This window comes from Ascaphus truei, chromosome 8, assembly GCF_040206685.1.
Source record: "Ascaphus truei isolate aAscTru1 chromosome 8, aAscTru1.hap1, whole genome shotgun sequence".
NCBI lineage: Eukaryota > Metazoa > Chordata > Amphibia > Anura > Ascaphidae > Ascaphus > Ascaphus truei.
In genome coordinates, this window is record NC_134490.1 from 25,923,143 (window position 1) to 25,943,956 (window position 20,814).

The following is a 20,814-nucleotide window of genomic DNA, read 5'->3' on the forward strand; positions in this document are numbered from 1 at the left end:
GTTTACCATGAAAATGTTGCAAGTTATTTTTTTTTAAATACTTATACTAGTCAAAAAATGTTTTTTCTTCTTAAGACATCAATTAGGTACATTTAACCTATTACACGTCACTTCCCTTAGTGTTGTCAGTATGATAGGAAGAGGTAAAAATTGATGTAGAGGTAGAGAGACGTGTACTAATAATGTCTGAGAGGGCATCTAGATCAGAACTTTGAACTCTTTTCTTTGCAGTGTTGCTTTACAAGAACATTTAAAGGGGCAATCACTCAGAACCAAGCTGTACTAATAGCAGCAAAAAACTTTAAGGTTCCGCGCTTGAGCTGTCTTGAATCTTTCTTTAATATCCCAATCCTTTTGCAGCTCAAGAGTGATGGAGCACCTCCCCAAACGCATCTCCAGAGGGAGATCCCAAAGAAACAAAAACAAAAAACACACCAAGCGCACCAAGGATTAATAACATACTCTTAGATCATCAGATAAATAAAACCATCTAAACTGATAACTGTGTACACAATTTAATAGATCATAAAATAAATATTAAAATTCTACAAGAAACCACACATACAAGTGCAACACCCATGCTGCACTGTGGACACAAAGAATACACATACAACTAACCCATGAGTCACACACCCATGACTGCAGCAGTGTGAATAACAATAATATAGATCCTAGCTGACGAAGTACGGTGTTACGAAACGCGCTGAGGTCACGTGGGGTTACCTGAAGTGCTTGCTGAGTGGCTGGGGTGGCCTGTTCCAGAGGGCCCAGGCAGAAGTTCCATCACCGCAGCTGATGGGTCTGAATGTTTTGCGCCAGTTAGCGGTTCCTGCTTGTGCTCTCTGGGTCAGTTCCACCTCCCCCCCTAAGTGTTAGGTCTCTGTGTTCCGTGGGCACTCGAGCATTGCATAGTTCATGCTGGAGATTATTGTGGTTAGCCCGACGGCACCTGGGATCTATCTTATTGTTATTGTTATTCACATTGCTGCAGTCATGGGTGTGTGACTCATTGGTTGGTTATATGTGTATTCTTTGTGTCCACAGTGCAGCGTGGGTGTTGCACTTGTATGTATGTGTGGTTTCTTGTAGAATTTTAATATTTATTTTATTATCTATTAAATTGTGTACACAGTTATCAGTTTAGATGCTTTTATTTATCTGATCATCTAAGAGTGTGTTATTAATCCTTGGTGTGCTTGGTGTGTTTTTTGTTTTTGTACTAATAGCAGTTACAGGTTTAAACCCATTGAGTGCTGGACAGCAGGCGGTACCAAAAGGCCATGTCCCCTCCGACAAGTCACAATCATGTGACCACTCCTGAGCCATCACAATGTCAGTACAGTGATGATGGATCTGGAGGGTTCTCCTCTTCTGCTCAGCATGATCGCGATCGCCAAAGAAAACCAGCAAAAAAGGCCTCCAGGGCACCTGAGAGGTACATCGTACGTCAACAGGGCAAGTAACGTAATGCTAAGTTACAATAATGTTGGAAAGCTTCAGAGAAGTGTGCAAAAGTGAATATACATTGCAGCAAATCTCATTACCGTGGTACTCTGGTATATTCGTCTACTCCAGGAAGACCGAGTTGTCCATCTGTAGCAAGACCCCAAGAAAACACTTGACCTTTGTCATTTAGTGCCAATGTGTGGGCTTCTCCACAAGAAACAGAAATGATGTTCTGAGCATCCAGAGCTCCGACTTGTTCTATAGAAATACAAGCAAAATCATAACACTGGATTGCTAGTTATGTATTACATAGCCAAATTAATACATATTGCATAAAGACAAGTCTGAAAAATAATAAGAGAACAAGAGTTGTTCTTAAAGTATATACCGCCAATCAATTAGTGCAAAGTGAACAATGTGAGAGAAGCAAAGCACTGGCTCCAGGGGGCAGTCTGTTCTCTGGAGTCCCCTGGCAGCGCAAACCATTACTGCTAGCTACATTTGTATTCGGCCAGGTTTTTTTGGCACTTTCAACTACAAACTTCATCAGTTTATTACTATTGTTTGGAAAAGTATCTCCATGCATCTCGAGCCAGCTGAAGTGATTTTTCAGCTCTAATTGAAATTCTCTGTTACTTTTGAGTTCCTTGATGTTAATTATTTTTGATCATACATACATAAATTGTTAATATTTTAAAGTCACAACTTCTATCCATGTTTAATAATCATAAATGTTCACCTATTTTGTTTTCCGCATAAGTTTATTATTGTTTTCTTCACGCCTAAAGTGCTGCAATTAGAGGTAGAAACACCATTAGATTGTAAGCCCTTTGAAGCAGGGCTAACTTTTACCTGTGTGTTTACAATCATATCTAAAGCTCTTATCCCTGGTTGTATACAGATGTAATAATGTAGCAGACTTTATTGCTCCTACTGATAACGCAACCTATCCAGAGTTTGCATAGGAGTACCCGGTATCACACAAATCATGCCAGAATGCACCAGAGGGAGCACTTACGACTGTTACATCTGTATCTAGCTCCCTTCATTTTTCAATCATCCGTATGCTCCCATTGTAAATTACTCCATACACAGGTGGTACTATATAAACACAAATAATATTACTCTCATAACAATGCTGTCACTTCATTCTTACCCGTCACCAATGCAGTGAGTTTCAGATTAGCAGAAGAAAGAAAGAAAGAAAGAAAGAAAGAAAGGCAAGAAAGAAAAAGAAAGAAAGGCAAGAAAAGGAAAAGAAAAAAAGAAAGAAGCCAAAAAAAAGGTGGTGACCCGGCTATCAAAATAACCAATAAGGAACTCTGAGATTCAGGAGTAACAGAATGAACTCAAGGGAAATAAAGTCATAAAAAGCTCTTTTCGAACTGCAAAAAAAAAAAAAAAAACACTTGTGTATTGTTTTATAAAAAGTGTACAGTAAAAATAAATAAATAATAATAAAAAAAAAATAAAAACACATCTTACCTGGCTTTTTTCTGCCTTTATCATGTCCAAGTTGCCCTAGATCATTACATCCACAGGTATAAACAGTCCCATCATCCAAGACAAAAACAGTATGTCTACATCCACAGCCTACATCACGGAAATTTTTATATTGGAAAAAGTCACATCTTCTGGGCTCTATTACAATTTCTTCATCAATCCCTCCTAATCCCAGCTGTCCAAAAGATGCGTTTCCCCAGCACAACATGATTGCAGGGTTCCAGATTTTATAGATGTTCCAGGTTTATGGATTAATGAGGTCCTTTCAATGAGCCAAACTTTTTACTGTTAAAGAAAAACATAATAGCTAAACATCAAACAAGGGTTATTAATACAATTGTATACAATATCATCAAATTTGGAATTATACAGGTTTTAATAGATATAATTAGTTATAGTGGCACTCCACTGAGACTGGAATACTGCCCAGCAGAATTAACTGAAAAGGGTGAGGAATAACGCAAAATAGCTGCGGGACTTGTTGAAAAAGTGAAAAATATTTCTTACAAAGGGTCACATTTCGGCTCTCTTCTTTCGGAAGAAACCGTGGTGAAATATACGTCGGGGTGACCGACTAGACCCCCTCCTCCTCTCCTCAGGATGGACTTTACCTCCGGGTCTGAAGGGCCTGCCAACATGGGATCAGTTGAATGACTGTCCGGGATTTTCGTTGAGTATACTATATCTGCTTTACTCTGTTATTTATTGGAAAATGGACGTATTTGTTTCTGCCTGATGTGTCTTAATACCTATGTGGCTATCGGTGCAGTGCTATTACTTACTAGCACTTCTGGGCTTTGCTTTTTGCTCTGTTGTATTCTGCCTTGCAGTCTTTGTTCTACCCACATGTACTGACAGTCTCGCACGAGCCTGTTTGTGACCGGCCAGTCTACACTAGACGGATATATATGACTTTTATCCCTTTTGGTTTTTCAATTCCTGACAACCAATGTACACCCTTTTACATAGAGCTTGCACACACTTCTAGGGATATATTTCTGGGCGTTTATATTTTTGATTGCATTTAGGAGTTATAGGATTTTGTGAGGGGTCCTGTGTTTTTTAATATTATAATAAATGTATTTATACTGTACTTTGTGGTAACCAGATTGCTTGTTTGGCAATATATATTATTTATATATGTGAAGGGATATAAGGGCACACACTCAGGGTACCTATAAATTACTGACACAAATATGATAAAGGCTGCAGAGGGTAGTCAAAATGTTTGGCCGATAAAATATATATATTTTTTGCATATTTTGTGTCCATCTATATCTATATATACACACATATACATATATATATATACACAAACACACACACACACACACACACACACACACACAATAGGATGTCTGTTAACATCTCAAGTTTTTCCCTGCTCACTGAGTTTTTAAACTATGCCATATTATTCCTGAACAAATTAGCCCAACACCTAAATTAATATGTTGCTAAGCCCCTCTCACTTAGTGTCATTAGTAGACCTCAAAGACCACCACATATTGCTCTTCCCACGGGCCAATAGGAAGCCACAACATCGTTTGCATTTTTCTGTTGGCCAGCCACTTAAAATCGGTAATTATCTCGGTAACCGGGGGGGAGGAGGGACATATTTGAACTGAAGTGTGGCCCGGGCATTTCACTTACCTACCGGCCCTCCTCCCGTGACATCATGGACATTGCTACATCACGCGACAGCACGTTGTCATAGCAACACATCACCGTGTGACGTCACCACCGCAGTGTCGTCGATGGTGGATGATCACTCCGGAAAAGGTAAGTCTTACAGAGGACCCACTCTACCCAGGCAATCGGGTTCCATTGTTGTGGGAAAGAGCGCAGGGTCTCTGTAACCGCAATGCTAGAGCAGCAACGACCCACAGCACGTCCACGGGTGTGCACTGGCCCACCAGGACAAGCCCAAACACCTGATAAACTTACGGTAAGTAATGCTTAATAGCCAAGGCACTGTATACAACAAAAACACAAAAAGCCCCAATACCACATCCAAATGACAAAGTATATACTGTAGTTAAATACTTATCTGTTGTCTTCTCAGAACTATGCAGGCTTATAATGCTTTGGCCAGAGTTTAACTAAATGACCCATACTTATGAGAAGACAAACAGATAGGTATTCAACTATATACTTTGTCATTTGGATGTGACATTGGAGATTCCAGTTTTTTTGTTGTATACAGTACATTTGGTCAAACCCAATAACGCTCCTTCTGACACAAATATATATGATGTGGTGGGTGTTGGGTTCAGAGCTTCTAGTGATTGTGTGTGTTGGTTAATAGCCAAGGTAGCACCAGCCCATGAACCCATCGGCCATTTACCCTGCATCCCGGCAACCCAATCCACCCCTGCCGTGGTGTCCCAGAGTTAAAAAAAAAAAACGGGGTTCAACTCCAAAGAACCCATTTGTTTGAATGGTGTAATAAAAAAAAATTCATTTTAGGCAGGATCGCTGCCTTAATGTGGGTTCCCTGTGTGATAACCTGTATCGTTAAGTTAGTGAATTCCAGCTAATTATGCATAAAGGCGCAAGATGAAAATGACGCTATTTGTGTTTGCTTGTTCCCATGTTCTCTTTCAAAACAAGCGATCAAAGATCATGTTTTAGAACCATCCTTACTCTATCTCCAATATCTCACGGAAACCTGCCTTGGTCAAGCCTTTAAGACATTTGTCAGATTTACTTACAGTTCATATACGGTTTTGAATAAGTTATACACACCCAGGGTAAGACAGGTCTAGACACACATTTCAAGTTTTAAAAAAAAGGTATATTGTGGCACTCCAGTAGGAGTTTATTTACATAAATGCTGATATTTTAGCCCCTTACAAAGAGCTTAATTCTAGATAAATGGCAACATTTTTGGCCCCTTATTTGGACCTTGATTTTAATAATGGTAAGGGCCGGAACTAAACAAGCAGCATTATACACACATTGGGGTGTCTGCGTGCACTTCATTTTTGACTGACAAGTCTTATCATGTCACAGCAGCACACCCGCAGCCAGTACTACGATTATCCCAGTGCCACTCACACAATTCAAGAAGCTGTCATCAGTAAGAGTGGGCACTTCCACTGGTGTTTTTGTTTTAAAAAAACGTTTTGGATTAGGTTCTAAAAAAAATTAAAAAATGTTGTCATTTACCTGTTGCACCCCATTGTCTGTAATGTCTTTACCATGCATTGTAATGTTATAAAGCGCTACGTACACTGTTGGCGCTGTGTAAATAAAATGATACATACCTGGTTACGAAGTGACAGATTCAGGTCATGCCATTAGGCAGAATGGATGGTATAGGTGTGGGCTGCTTCTGGCGCTGTGCACTGACTCCGCTGTGGGGTGTACACTGACAGCCCAGGACGTGTTGCTACTAGTACTGCCAGCGTCGGTACAACCGGGAGGGAAGTTAACCCCTACAGTGCCAGGCAGGGCTGCAACACACTGCCAGGCCCCTCTCGCACAACAGGGGGGTTAATAGGGAGCTGTCCCTGGCACCGGGTCACCAGCTGACAATAAACAAGCACACCGCTGACTTACAGTATGGCTTCCGGTCACCGAGCGGGGCCCCCAGTCCGAGGCTTTTCTGACAGACTCCGGGGCACACAACGGCACCACGTCGGCGCGCTGACGTCTGCTTGCCTCGCGGTAACGGTGTGAGGGGGGCACGTGACGCGGGTAGTGTCAGAGCGAGGAGGAGGAATCTTCCAGGGGTTTCTGGGTTACCGGCTAGGGGAGGATCGGGAAGGGGAGCGCAGTCCCGCCGTGTCCGCCTATAGCGTGAGCTGTACTCATTTTGCTAACTGGGGGCTGAAGTAACGTATATACTATGTGGATATTAAATGTGATTATAAACATGTTATAGGTATGAATATATCTATCATATCTAATATATCTAGCGTGTTATATATTTATTCTTAAACATGTATATATGGGTGTGATATATATATATATATATATATATACACACACACACACACACACACACACACACACACACACCTATATATCACACACACACACACACACACCTATGGCATTATCTAATCTGTTTATAATATATAAATATACGTGTATATTACATATAGATATGTATATGTACGTGTTTCTAAATAATATATAAATATACTTATACATATACATCCATTGCATTATGTATATGTACTGTATGTAAATGTATACATATGGATTTTGTATGTATGTGTGTATATATATATATATATATATATATATATATATTATATATACACACACACACACACACACTATTACGTATACCTCTATGGCATTATGTATATGGTTTTTATATGTACTGTCGCGGCCCCTTTTATTCTCCAACATCTCCGAATTTTTTCGTGGATATTTTCCGAATACCATGCACTTCACCGCGTTCATGCCGCATTCATACCGCATTCACGTTCATGCATTCAATATTACGATCGCGTCACAATACGGAGCATATTCCAGAAAAAAAAAATACTGCATCTGCCCGCGGTATTCAGAGTTGCGCAGATACGGCCGCATTAGGCTTAAGACGGCCTCCACTGTAGCAGGGTTCCCCCTGGGCCCTCTTACCTCCGCTGAGCGGGGGGACCCCGTGGCGTGTCGGGGAGCTGCAGAGGCAGGCGCATCGCCGCAGGCTCCCGGCGGCATCTGCAGCAAGGCATAGCCATCTTCTATGCGGTCGCGCATGCGCAGTATAGCTCCAAAATTCTGGCGGCCATGTTGGGGTTGGCGCGAGAGTTCGCGCAGGTGTAAGCGCGCGAACCAGCAGCCAATGACAAAGGACTGTTTACAGGGACTACAGCCCCCACAATGCCTAGGGGCGATCACATGTTGTGCGAGAGCCAATAGGGCTTTAGTATTTTCCATGCTCACAGGATATAGTTAGGAGACAGGGACCACGCTAGCAGTCGGATCCGGCTGGGACAGAGCAAGGGTAGGTTGTACATGTGCAGGGAGCCAGTAACCCCTGCACTAGGCCAGAGATTCCCCCCCCCCCCTTAGGCCCCAACTCCACTCAGCTTGTGGTTGCTGCAGGGACCTGCCCATAGGATAGGGACACGGTCCTGTAGAACCAGCATAAGTGAGGGTCACAGCCAGGAAGCGTTTACATCCTGGACCTTGGTGGTCAGACTGGATCACCCTCTGCAGTATCCGAAGTCAGAGTCATTCTAAAGGTGGACACTGCACACGGGAGCCATCCACCGTAGAGGCGGAGGCGTTGTGGATCACCCTTCTGGATTAGCGTATCCCAAGTACAGCCTCTGCGTGCCCGGGTGTGAACACACCCGGCATGTACCTCATCACAACACATGCACCAACCATCTACTCAAATTAGTGGACAGCACTGTCTCACACTTGGGCGGGCTTGGGACACAGTGTTGGGGAATAAGGTGTGGGGTCACGGCCCTGCGAGGCCTAGTGTTATAGAGTGACACTGTTGTTATCTTTGTTCTACATATAGTAAACAGTTTTACCCATAACCTTGTGTATTGGTTACTGTATGTGGGTCCTGTGTCAGGGGTTATTCTACACTCTAGAATCCTGCACAGGTGGAGGCGCTACGAGTATCGTTCTTTGATACACCACAGGTTCCTATCAGCGGAGGCTCAGGCCTCCTGTGAGCCTAACAGGTATTGCACCAGACACGGTAATACATGTAGATTCCCACACATGGTCCCTATCTGCGATTGGGGGGGAGGAATATGTGTTACATATATAATATATAAATGTACTTGTATATTACATATGCATCTATGACATGTAAATATGTACATATATGTATTTTATATATGCATTGTGTGTGTGTGTGGACAGATTAAGATCAACCCGGGACCACAAGAAAAGCCTAACAAATTATCAAAAAACACCTACTAAGACTGAAATAAACTGCTCTAAGTACAGACAATTCTAACTCAAATATGGTATTAAATACACAAAAGCTGCAGAAAAAAAACTGACTGACTGCTTAGAAAAGCGATCTACCACAACTAACATGGTGTTCATCCCTTTAGATACTGGCAGTTCGACTATGAAGTCCATGGACAAGTGTGTCCATGGACGGTCCGGGATGGGGAGAGGCCAAAGGAGTCCTGGTGGTTTATTCCGGTGAGTCTTATTCTGAGCACATGTCGGGCACGCAGCAATTAATTGCTTGATGTCCTTTTGCATACCGGGCCACCAAAAGGTCCGCTCCACGAGATCCGTAGTCCTTCTAGTACCTGGATGTCCAGAAAGTTTAGAAGAGTGACCCCATTCAAGAACCTTCCTCCGATGAGGTGGTGGGGTAAACAGTCGTCCATCAGGAACTACGAGATCTTCCGGCATGCGAGATTGCTTTTGTACGATGTCTTTCAAAGCATCATGTGTTGGCAGAAAGAATATATTTGGAGGGAAGAATAGGTTTCTGCTGATCCTCGGTTTTGTCTACCAGGAACTGGCGGGAGAGAGAGTCAGCTTTGGTATTTTTAGAACCCGGAAGAAAAGATGAAAAAATTGAATCGTGAAAAGAAAAGTGACCACCTGGCTTGACGGGCCCCTAAGAGTTGAACACCCTCGATATAGAGCAAATTCTTGTGGTCAGTGAGAATAGTGATGGGGTTCTCCGTACCTTCCAACAGATTTTATTTATTTATTTATTTATAAAATATTTTACCAGGAAGTAATACATTGAGAGTTACCTCTCGTTTTCATGTATGTCCTGGGCACAGAGTAAAACAAATAATACATGGTTACAAGTACAGATACATAAATGAACAGGGTATACATTATATACAAGACATTGCGTGCACAGTTAAGGAAAATATATATTATGAGCGTATGAAACAGTTACAGACCAGATTAAAATGTGAGACAGCCTTAGATTTGAAAGAGCTTAAACTGGTGGTGGATGTGTGAGTCTCTGGTAGGTTGTTCCAGTTTTGGGGTGCACGGTAGGAGAAGGAGGAACGTCCGGATACTTTGTTGAGCCTTGGGACCATGAACAGTCTTTTGGATTCTCCATTCCTCCAGAGTTAATTTGATTGCATGGAGTTCCCGGTTACCAACGTCATAATCTTGTTCAGCTGAGGAAATTTTTTTCGGAAAAAAAAAAAAAAAGCACAGGGATGGAGTCTGGCTTGAGGGTATTTCCTCTGAGAGAGAATAGCACCAGCTCTGACGTATCTACCTCCAAGGTGAATGGTAGCTTGGGGTCCGGATGGATAAGGATGGGTGCAGAAACAAAGGCGGTCTTCAGGAGATCAAAAGCTTGAATAGCCTCCGGTGACCATGAGGTGGGATCCGCACCTTTCTTAGTTAAAGCTGTGATGGGGGCTACTGCTGAGGAGAAATTTTGAATAAACCTTCGGTAATAATTCGCAAACCCCAGGAAGCTCTGTACAGCCTTGAGGGTAGTGGAACGAGGCAAATCCAGGACCGCCTTTACCTTAGCTGGATCCATGGTGAGACCCGTGTTAGAAATGATCCCAGGAAGGCTGTGGAAGTTTGATAGAAGTGAAATTTTTCCAGCTTGGCAAACATGATTTTCCCATAGGCGTAGAAGTACCTGTTTCACATGGATGACATTTTGACATGGATGACTGTGAGGATTTAGAAAAGATTATGCCGTTCAGATAAATGACCACAAATTGAGCAGATCTCTGAAAATCTTGTTAACAAAGTCTTGGAAGACGGCAGGGGTGTTACAGAGACCGAAGGGCATGACGAGATATTCATAGTGGCCGTCACAGGTATTGAAAGCCATTTTCCATTCGTCGCCTTGGCGAATCCTTACCAAATTGTAGGCCCCACGAAGATCCAATTTAATAAAGATGTTGGCTCCTTGGAAGCGATCGAAGAGTTCTGGAATCAATGGTAAGGGATATTGGTTTTTAATAGTGATCTTCTTAAGGCCTCTGTAGTCAATACAGGGTCGTAGTGATCCGTCCTTTTTCTTCACAAAGAAGAAACCTGCACCGGCTGGAGAAGATTTACGGATAAAACCCCTATGTAAATTTTCATGGATATACTCCCTCATGGCTTTAGTCTCGGGGAGAGAAAGTGGCTATGAAGTTCCCCTGGGAGGTACCGAGCCAGGAAGTAAATCAATAGGACAATCGAATGGACGATGTTGGGGTAAGACATCAGATCTGGCTTTATCAAATACGTCGCATAATTCGGCGTAGACCTCAGGCAGTTTTACCTTTACTTCTGTGGGAGTATTGACCCCACAGATACTTTTGGATGACACCGTACAGTTCTTGGAGCAGAGGGGACTCCACAGGACAGGTTCTTTGCCAAACCAATCGATGCATGGATTGTGAAGTTGCAGCCTTGGGAGACCAAGAATCACATCTACCGAAGGGGTGTGGATGGCATCCAACTGGATCTCATCTGTATGATCCTCGCCAGTGAGAAGGTGAAGGAGGATGGTCGGTAGGGAGATAAATGCTGGTTGCAGAGGTCGGCCATCAATAGCTTCCAATCCCACCGGGCAACTCTTGCGAACGAGGGGGGATCTTAGTCCTTTCGGCGAAACCTTGATCGACAAAATTACCTCGCGACCCGGAATCCACAAAGTCCAATGCAGAAACGTGGAAGCCCTCGCCGGTGAGCATAACAGGAAGCAGAATCCTGGTAGGTGGTCTCGCTGTGATAGGGGATAATGAAAGTATTCCCAATGTTATTCCCCTGGACCTCATTGGGAGCTGGCGTTTCCCAACTTGTGAGGGCAATAAAGCACCAGATGACCGGGATTGCCATAGTACAGACAAATGTAAACATACAAAACAATGTTTACAAGCTTTTCGCCTTCGTTCAAAATATCTCTACAAATTGTGTGCAAACATGCAAATTAAAGTAGAAAACCTTTTGTATACCTCTAAACATACACATGGGGCCAAATCTCTTTTGGGGCCGACCCCTCAGCCATTGTGTCCACAAGGCAATGTGCCAAAAAGTCTGGTTGCTCAGGAACTTAGGGGTCCCAAAACGGGGCCACAGATCAGCTCTAATTGACTCCCCCCCCCCCTCCAGGTTAATAAAAAAATGTGCATCCTATAAAAAATGAATGTTTCCCTTTTTGGGTGTCAAGTGAATTGAAGCATATCAACTGTTTATCTGTTTTGAGTAATGATGGCTTCATATGTACTATACAACAAATGGACGAAACAAGAACAACTACATTTGAGGACCGACAAGTAGTCCTCTCACCACAAAAAATTGGATAAAGATTGCATAAATATATTAAATATTTAAAAAACAGATTAATACACTATGCTTGAAAAGCAGAAAGGGAGAGACCAGGTCCTACATTTTTGTTGGGTACCCGGCTACCCGTTTTTTCACTTACCTGGGGGTGGTGGAAACTTACCTGGTGTGGAGGAAGCCCGCGGCGACATCTGAACAGGTAAACAGAGGTGTGGGGTCGGTGGGGCAGCATCATCGTCAGTGTGGAGCCCACACGGGAGCTGCAAGACTCCATACTGCACTGTGAGCTGGGACCATGTGACCGGAGCAGGAGAAGAAGCTTTCCTATTGGACAGCCTGCTTGAGTACAGGTGGCTCAATCTGTGACTCAGTCGTTAATTGAGCCACCTGTGCTGAAGTAGGGATATCCTTAAAACTTGGCTTGTTTGTGGCCCTTGAGGACAGGAGTTGGCCACCCCTGCTCTAAACTGTAAGGCCGTGATTATGCCAAAAACCGCCAGCGGCATCGCGTGGTGCAACGCCATGCAGCTCAAACAAAATGCAGAAATCTTATTAAGGTAAATTTATGTCGAGCGATGTGTGCGCCGCCCGGAACTGCAGGGCAGCAGACTGGAGAGCAGGCATCAGACTTTGTTCTTGGCAGGCAACGGCCGCATCACATGAGCGGTTCAGCCAATGAGGGTGAACCGCTCACGGCCACGCCTCCCAGCAGCTCCTGGTTTAATCACAGCCTTGGCTCTCATGAGCATGGCCCTCATTGCCTTCATTATTTGTTTGCGCTTGTTTGTCTTTATTTGTATAGTATGTCATTCTGGTTTATTTGTATAGTATGTCATTCTGGTTATGTAATATACATAACTCTGTACCCCCACTCTACCACGCTGCAGAATATGTTGGCACTTTACAAATAAACGATAATAATGATGTTAAAAAAATCCCGAAACTTCTTTAATCAACTGTCTCTGTAACGACATTTTTCTTGACGTTCTTAATAAGAGTTTCGTAAACAAACACACATTGTTATATAAGACATTAAACAACAACTCCTCGTATCTCTGGATCAGCTAGCTACCTTGCATTTACTTAATTTTACAAGTGCTACAAGGATTATTTTATTTGATACAACATTTTGTCTATGACGTTTAGAGCTTTTGAAATGTAAACTTATTCAGATAAGAAGCCTCTTATTGGTGTGCTAAACAAATGTTGCCACTGTTTTCATGAAAGAGTTGCAATAATGCGTGTACCTCTTAGACTATGACACACATTTGTTCCTTTTATGTTTGACTTGAATGAAACGGCATTGAAAACGGGAGCGTGAATAAAATTCACTTTTGTCTCCCTCTTTGAGACAGCATTGCTTATCTTACCTGGCCATGCACAATTATTCCTATGTGGGTTGACAATGAGAAGCAGAAAATAAATATAACTTTGACGTGTTCATTTTTGGACACTGTCAGACAACCAATTTAATTTGTGTTCAGACTCCTCAGTGAAAACACTTGCAGGGCTTATGGTCAACCATGTGAGTCGTCTAGATCTTCTACGTGTATACATTGTGAGTAGGATTCAAAGTAAGGTAAATTCTCATTACAGACGCTATGAGGTGTGTTTTGTTATAGTGGTAAGCACACAGCCTTTAAAGTGGATTTACCCAGTTTTAATTTCCGTGTCAGCTCTTCTTATGACTTTGGGCACGTTTCTTTAGCTCTCTGTTCCTTAGGCCAGGGGTGCTCAACTCCAGTCCTCAAGACTCCTCAACAGGTCAGGTTTTAAGGATATCCCAGCTTCAGCACAGTCTTCAACTAAGCCACTGATTGAGCACCTGGTCTAAGGACTAATGTAAAAACCGCTGGTCATCCAGGATGGAAAAATTGGAGCCCTACTTACAAACAGCAGGACATAAACACGCGATGTTATATAGAGTCCTCTTGGCGCAGATGGTTCTTTGCAGAGTTGTTATCCTGCTCCGCCGGGACTCACATACAAAACCTCCCTTCAGGAATTGCCAGGAACAGTGCCGGTGACGGAGGCCCGCTCGTGGGGCTCACAGCTCTACACCATGTGTGGCCGTTCTCCTCACTCCCTCCTCCGGTTTCACAGACTGTCTCTGCGCGCCCGCGCGCGAGTGTGCCCGTGCCCTTAAAGGGACAGTTCGTGCGTGCTGAATGCCAAAAGCTGATAAATGTAAAAAGGCTCCAAACCAAATGTCACATATAAGTCCAGTACCAAACACAAAGTGACTATGTCACCTGCCCTACGCGTTTCGTGGACGTTACTCCACTTCCTCAGGGGCTACAGAAACTGATATTAGGTGACACAATAATATACCCTAACCAATTGAAATTAATTGGCCATTTAAAGCTACATAGCCAGCATGCCATTAATATCAAATCACTACAGTATGTCTCTCACTACTTAACACACATAAAATACAGGCAGTCCTCGGTTATCCGACACAATGCGTTACTCAAAATGGCGTTGTAAAGCGAAACGTTGTAAAGCGAAACACGTTTTCCCATAGGAACACTGTTTAAATGAAAGGTTCCGTTCTTGAAGTCATTTTTAACACTAAAATACACCAAATATTTTATGCAGGCAATAAGATATGCAGCACACACATAAATTATAGTGTATATACTGTATTATATATATAATATAACATAATAAATAATATATTATATAGTATAATATAATATTATATAGTATAATATTATATATATACGCCCTTACGACGCTTTGCAACGTTGTTTATGTGAATGTGTATATATATACACACATACACAACGTTGCAAAGCGTCGTAAGAGCGTTGGATAAGCCATTCTGGCGTTGTAAAAATGAATATAGGTATGCATTGCATAGCGTTGGATAAGCCATTCGTTGTAAAGCGAAGCGTTGTAAAACGAGGACTGCCTGTACATAAAAATAACAATAACAACACATGACCATACATCATAATACTATCTCATTAGGATATCCTAACTTCATATATGTATACCAAAAATACCTGAATATGGCAAAAGGATATTCAAACCTTCTCCAAACTACTAATTGTACAGACTACCAATACCTATAATTGAACAGAACCAGACAGGTGAAGTGCTGCCCAATAAATTACACTTAGTCCTAATTCGTATCACTCTTAGACCACAATGTTTATAAATTGTTTTAACCACTTCACTTACCCAAAAAGGAACCCAGCTCAAAATCAATATTAAGCCCGTTTGGGGAAAGAGTCTTAAGTTCATAAATCCAAACGCCAGAGTAAGGTTCGCATTTTATGAGATATATTCTCCAGCTCCGTCACTGCAGGCAGGAATGATTCAGACCTCTCGCCGCACGCCAGGACATCCGCTGTTGATCTGGGACCTAGAGTGGATTGCACCACCTCAGGGAAAAGTCCTCCGGCAACACCGTGTGTTCATGCTGAGTTTCCCCGGCTGGTCCAAGTGATGACGTATGAGTGCTTAGAATCAACGTCCCTACACGTTTTGTCGTCCCTCACGGCTTCGTCAGGGGTTGATGCTGTATAGGGAACTGATAACCTTAAATAGTCTCTAGTTGCCAAGGTGATTATAGATATCAGTCCCAAACAATGTTTAGAGACATTCACGGCAATATGTGTATATTATATATTATACATCACCAAAACCACTGGTTTAGCAGAATCGATAGAGCACAACCTGGGAAAAAACATGTAGACCAAGGAAACCTCGGGGGCCATGATCCAGGTTCCACAAATTGCTAAACAGTCTTGTGTATACTGTACTACATGGGTTGGTTAACCCATGTGTGGGTTAAAAGTAATGTATAAATAAACGGTCATACTAAAGGCAGATATGACATAATATGGATCTTAGGCCCATATCCACAAAAGAGTGCTCAGCTTTAGCACACCTTTACCCTCATTCATTAGAGTGGGAGTAAAGGCGTGCTGTAGCTTAGCATCATTTGGAGGATCTGGTTCTTGGTATTAAAAATTTACAAATATGCCTGTCATGGATACTGCATACTATGTTGCAAAATGTATCACTGCTACTAGACCCTAAGTGGGCAACCCTGTTGCTGATCGCCACAAGTGGCGAATTGGCCATGAAAGTGTGGCGAATTTGAGTTTGCCAGCTCCCACAGTAAAATAAATTTTCCTGACACCACACAATGTTTATAACTAAGGTTTACTGTACACACATACTAACACAGATCACATACAATAACTGTACCCACAGTATAAACCCAGTGACCCAACACGTGGTGAATCCCCCAAAGTACTGAGGGTGCTATGGCACCAATACCCCTGGTGTCCTGTCCAAGCAATTCCCACCCAAATGCAAGGTAGCGCTACCCCCTGTAGATATAGATACTTCAGTACCCAAGTGCTGCTTGGCGTAGTGAGTTGGAGCGGGCCCCATGTAGCAGGGCCTCCGACACAAATCCCCTCTCTCCTAAAGGGTCCTGATTCTCCTCGCAGTGTGAGCTCCAGCCAGAGGGTCTCACACAATGTCTCTGAATCCTGTGACCTGATCCTAGACTGCAGGTTACCGCATGGCCATCTGGTCACCGTTGCAGGAATAACAATAAGATGAAAAGCCCCTATCTGGGGCCTTCCCTACAACTGTCCTCTACTACTGTATTACTCAGGGCCTAACTGGGGCCTAGGGGCAAGATCTAGGCCTAGACTGCTCCCTGGACACTACCTTCTTTGCCTCGTCCGTACTGCCTCGCGGGCTTTCCGTACGCAGAGGATATCCTGTTTCTCCCTCCTGCTCCAATCCCATTGGCTGGGCAGTCCCATGTGATACAGTCCCTCCCTCTAGGGATTCTAGGACTTGTAGTCCCACGGCTGCATATACGGAGCCATCCTAAGGTGGCCACCGCCTCCTCCACTGCACATGCGCACCTCGCCGACTTGCAAAATGGCCGCCCCCACACTCCCGATCACGCGGGAGCTCAGGGCAATAGATGGGCAGCTCCCCTGCACCGGAAGCAGGGTAGTGGGACTCGGCTACATCAGCATAAAAAAACCAAATGCGAGTAGACAAATCTATCTTGGTGTGTTCACATGTATGAACATAGTTGCTCTGTTGACGTTACATCAGTAAGCAATTTTGTCCATTAAAGAACTGTGCATTTGATTAATGGTAAGATATCAAATAAATCTGAATAGATCTTTGTTTTATATATATATATATATATAACATTTTACATTTGGTTAAAGACTTGCAACATATTTATGTTCATATGTTCTAACATGACACACTCCATACTAATATGAATAAAACGTGCGCCAAATATAAGAACCTGAATCATGATATACAGTGCCAACAACCCCATCATTGTTAGAGATGCATACATTACATAACAAACCCACCGCTGACAGAATTACTGGTAATATTAATGTGGTCATAGTATTCCCACCGAGTGAAAGTTTGGAGATAATACGTTTTCTATTTATTATTCTCCAGCCATAGGAGAGCAGGGTCAATGAAATAGACTTTCGCTAACTTCAAAGAGAATTCAATGGGGGAGGTCCACAGTATTGGACTTGAGGAAATGCCACAAAATACTAATAAACATTATTTAAATCTTCTTGTTCTTGAGACTAACTTGTTACAACCAGGTTCAGCACGCTCAGATTTGCTGGATTGAAACTGAGATGTGAAACATGAGTGCGTGGAAACGAGCCAGGATATGCAAAGGGAGAATTACTCTGAGTATTTAACTCCCTCTTGGATTCCGCAGATTTTGTCCCATCGTATTAGACTTTGCACTTCAGACATTTCCAGACTGAAAATACGTACCATAATCATTTGCCTGCATTCTGAAGTGGGAATCTCCAGGTTGGACAGTACCATCTTTGTGGGACTTTGGAAAGTTACCTTGTTTTGTTGTTTTATGATAATAGAATCTAAAGTGCTAGTTTTCACATTTGGTCATCTGTTCAACTTCTATTATTTCAATGCGGAAAATCCATAATCAACCATCAAGTCCTTGGAACAGTTGTGTCTTGGAAGTCATGTTCTTTGTGGTCAATATAACTGATGTATTCATGTAACACTACATTTCTTGTTGTTGATATATTTTATGTGTGTTGGTGTAGTTTAAAGTTCTTGAAGAAGAAACCTATGAGGTTTGAAGGTACACTATAATTTTACTTATGAGGAAGCTTAATGTTTCATCTCCTAAGAGGTATCAAAACCTACAACTAATATACATGTTGAAGGAACTTTAGCTTAATCCATATGAGTACAAGTTTATAGTACACTGGGGGGGTCTATCTATTAATCCCTGAAAAGTAGCGCACAGGTTTGATTTTTTCTCTCACATGTACGCTTAAAAGGAGTAATCCAAGCCTTTTTTTTATGCCATCTTAATTTTTCCCCCCATAGGATTGAAGCAGGGGGTCTCTGGAGCTGATCTCCATTAATCTTATATCTCGAGACCCCCTGCTTTTCGAGATACGTACCTCAGAAGGGGGTGCAAGTATCTCCTGCAAGTTTAAAGCGTTCGCGTCACGTGGGCCAATAGGAAACCGCACTGGATGAGATCACGGCTTCCTATTGGCCCGAAGGGCACGGGAGCTTTGAAATGCCGTCATTATATGAACCCTGGTAGCGGGTCAACGGCACCCCCTTCGGAGCGTCTATATTTCCGGAAGCAGGGGGTCTCCTTGCTTCAAACCAATGGGGGAAAAAATGGAAAATAAAAATCGGCCAACTTGGATTGTCTCTTTCAAATTCATTGCAATAGGTAACATGTAATAATCTTGTTTGTGCGAGTTCCATGTATGTCTGCGTTCCTCTGTGACAAGATGAGGGATTTACTGAGCAAGTGGGAGGAGCTTAGGGCAGTTACATTTGCACCTTCCCGCATGTATTAGAAAATGTGCATCTTAAATGTGGCGTAAGTTGGAGTGCAGCAGAATGTATTGTCAGAGAAATGCACACAATTCCAACACTGTATAATTACTGATAAAACATATGGAACTTTTCACATTAAAAAAAAAAGAGTTTTGCACTGCTTATAGTACTCATTGTACCAGAAAAAATGGAATACTGAAACAATGTAGTCTCTGAAGCTGAACCACGTCAATTTCAGCTCTGCGAAACCCCTGCCTCCCCAGATACTTTTCTCAGAAAGGGGTGCCAGTAGTTGCCCCAGGGTGGGTGGTTAGACCTCCAGGGGTGGTGGTGGGATGGTTAACCCCTTCATTACCTTAGCAGTTAGCCACTAAGGTAATGAAGCTCTGCTTTTATTTTATTTTTATGTTTAGTACAGACAGTAGTATTGAAGTAGGGGGTCTCCGCAGCTGAACCACATTACTTTCAGGTCCGGTCACGTGACCGGGACATTTAAACTTGCAGGACATACAGAGTCCTGTACCTCGGGAAGCAGGGGGTCCCCAGACCTGAAAGTAATGTGATTCAGACCCCCTGCTTCAATCCAACTGTAAGTACTTCAAATAAAAATGTAATTTTACATTTTAAAGAGCTGTGCAGGAAGTGACACAGAGAGGGGCCGCTCTCTGTGCACAGCTCTTACAGACTGGTAGCGACCTGGTAGGATTAACGCAGTGGGAGTCACATTCAGAAGAAGGGACCCACCACTGTGTTGATCCTTATGGGAAATGACCCCTGCTCTAGGCCGTGATGCGCTTGGCCACAATCGTGGCCGCACTTGGGCCGCGGTCCACCCGCTACAAGTGACACGCAGGGGGAAATTGGATCGCGCTACATCTGTGTGTCAGACGTTTTTGTATAGAATTCATTTTGATAGCTACGAGTTAACCACAGGGAACATAATGGCCGTTCTTGCTTTAGGCAACGTCCCGTTATGAGCCCTGATTTACCAGAGCTTGGTGGATCTAGCACTAAGTGCATTTTTATGTTTGTTAAAGCACCAATGCCAGTCAGTCTTTTATTACCTTGATTTGATAGGGGGACCCAGCAGCTAAACCCTCAGGGACCCCCAGCTCTTGAAGTATTTAAAACAGAAGCCCCCCCTCCAAAAAAAAACTAAGATGAAGTAATCACATAAACAAGTTTGAAGGGGCTTCCTGATGAGAGGATCACTCTTATAGAGAAACCAGTACACATTTGTCCCTTATACTTCTGGGGGAACAAAACAAATGTACTTTGTTTACTTATTGGCTACATTTTACTTAACAGTACTAAACTTAGGCATAGGGTTGCCAGCAGGATGGCCACCACTCCGGGTTTGACCCGCAGACTACGGGTTTCGGGCAATTATCTCCGGGCTACGGGTTTATCTGGTAAATATCTTGGGTGGCAGCAGCATCTCCCGGCTTCCTCTGGGATCTCCCCCCTGCAAATCCTATTAACATGGCTGCGTGATGGCAAATGGTGCCGTGTTGCCATGACAACGCGATGCTCCGTGACGTCAAGACATTACACGGCATCACGTTGCCATGGCAATGTGGCGTCACAGGATACCTCGGCACCATAAGCTGTCTTGTTGTCACGGCAACTTGATGCCCTGTGACATCACGTAGCATCCTGTTGTCATGGCATTGCGGCACCATTTGACATTACGCAGCCATATTGACAGGTTTGCAGGGGAGGATGCTGGGAGATGCCAGACGCCAAAAGTAAGAGAAATAGATATTTAAAAAAATTATCTTTGGGTTAACCCTG

The 20,814-nt window shown here is 43.0% G+C and overlaps 1 protein-coding gene across 4 annotated transcripts in view; it reads right to left on the minus strand.

The window, feature by feature from the left end:
• The window catches only part of HERC4 (HECT and RLD domain containing E3 ubiquitin protein ligase 4), a 64,711-nt gene extending 58,028 nt beyond the window's left edge, over positions 1 to 6,683 (minus strand). The window contains exons 1-3 of one of the 4 annotated variants that reach the window (XR_012803450.1): positions 6,216 to 6,683; positions 2,932 to 3,234; positions 1,545 to 1,704 (exon numbers count right to left, since the gene is read on the minus strand). Coding sequence is in view for 3 of the 4 variants with exons in the window: in XM_075610886.1 (XP_075467001.1) it covers positions 1,545 to 1,704; positions 2,932 to 3,157 (386 nt within the window). In the remaining variant the exon portion in view is untranslated. The remainder of the gene's footprint in view (positions 1 to 1,544; positions 1,705 to 2,931; positions 3,235 to 6,215) is intronic. The other 3 variants (XM_075610886.1, XM_075610885.1, XM_075610887.1) reach the window with 3 other exon arrangements.
• Between the last annotated feature and the right edge of the window lie 14,131 nt (positions 6,684 to 20,814).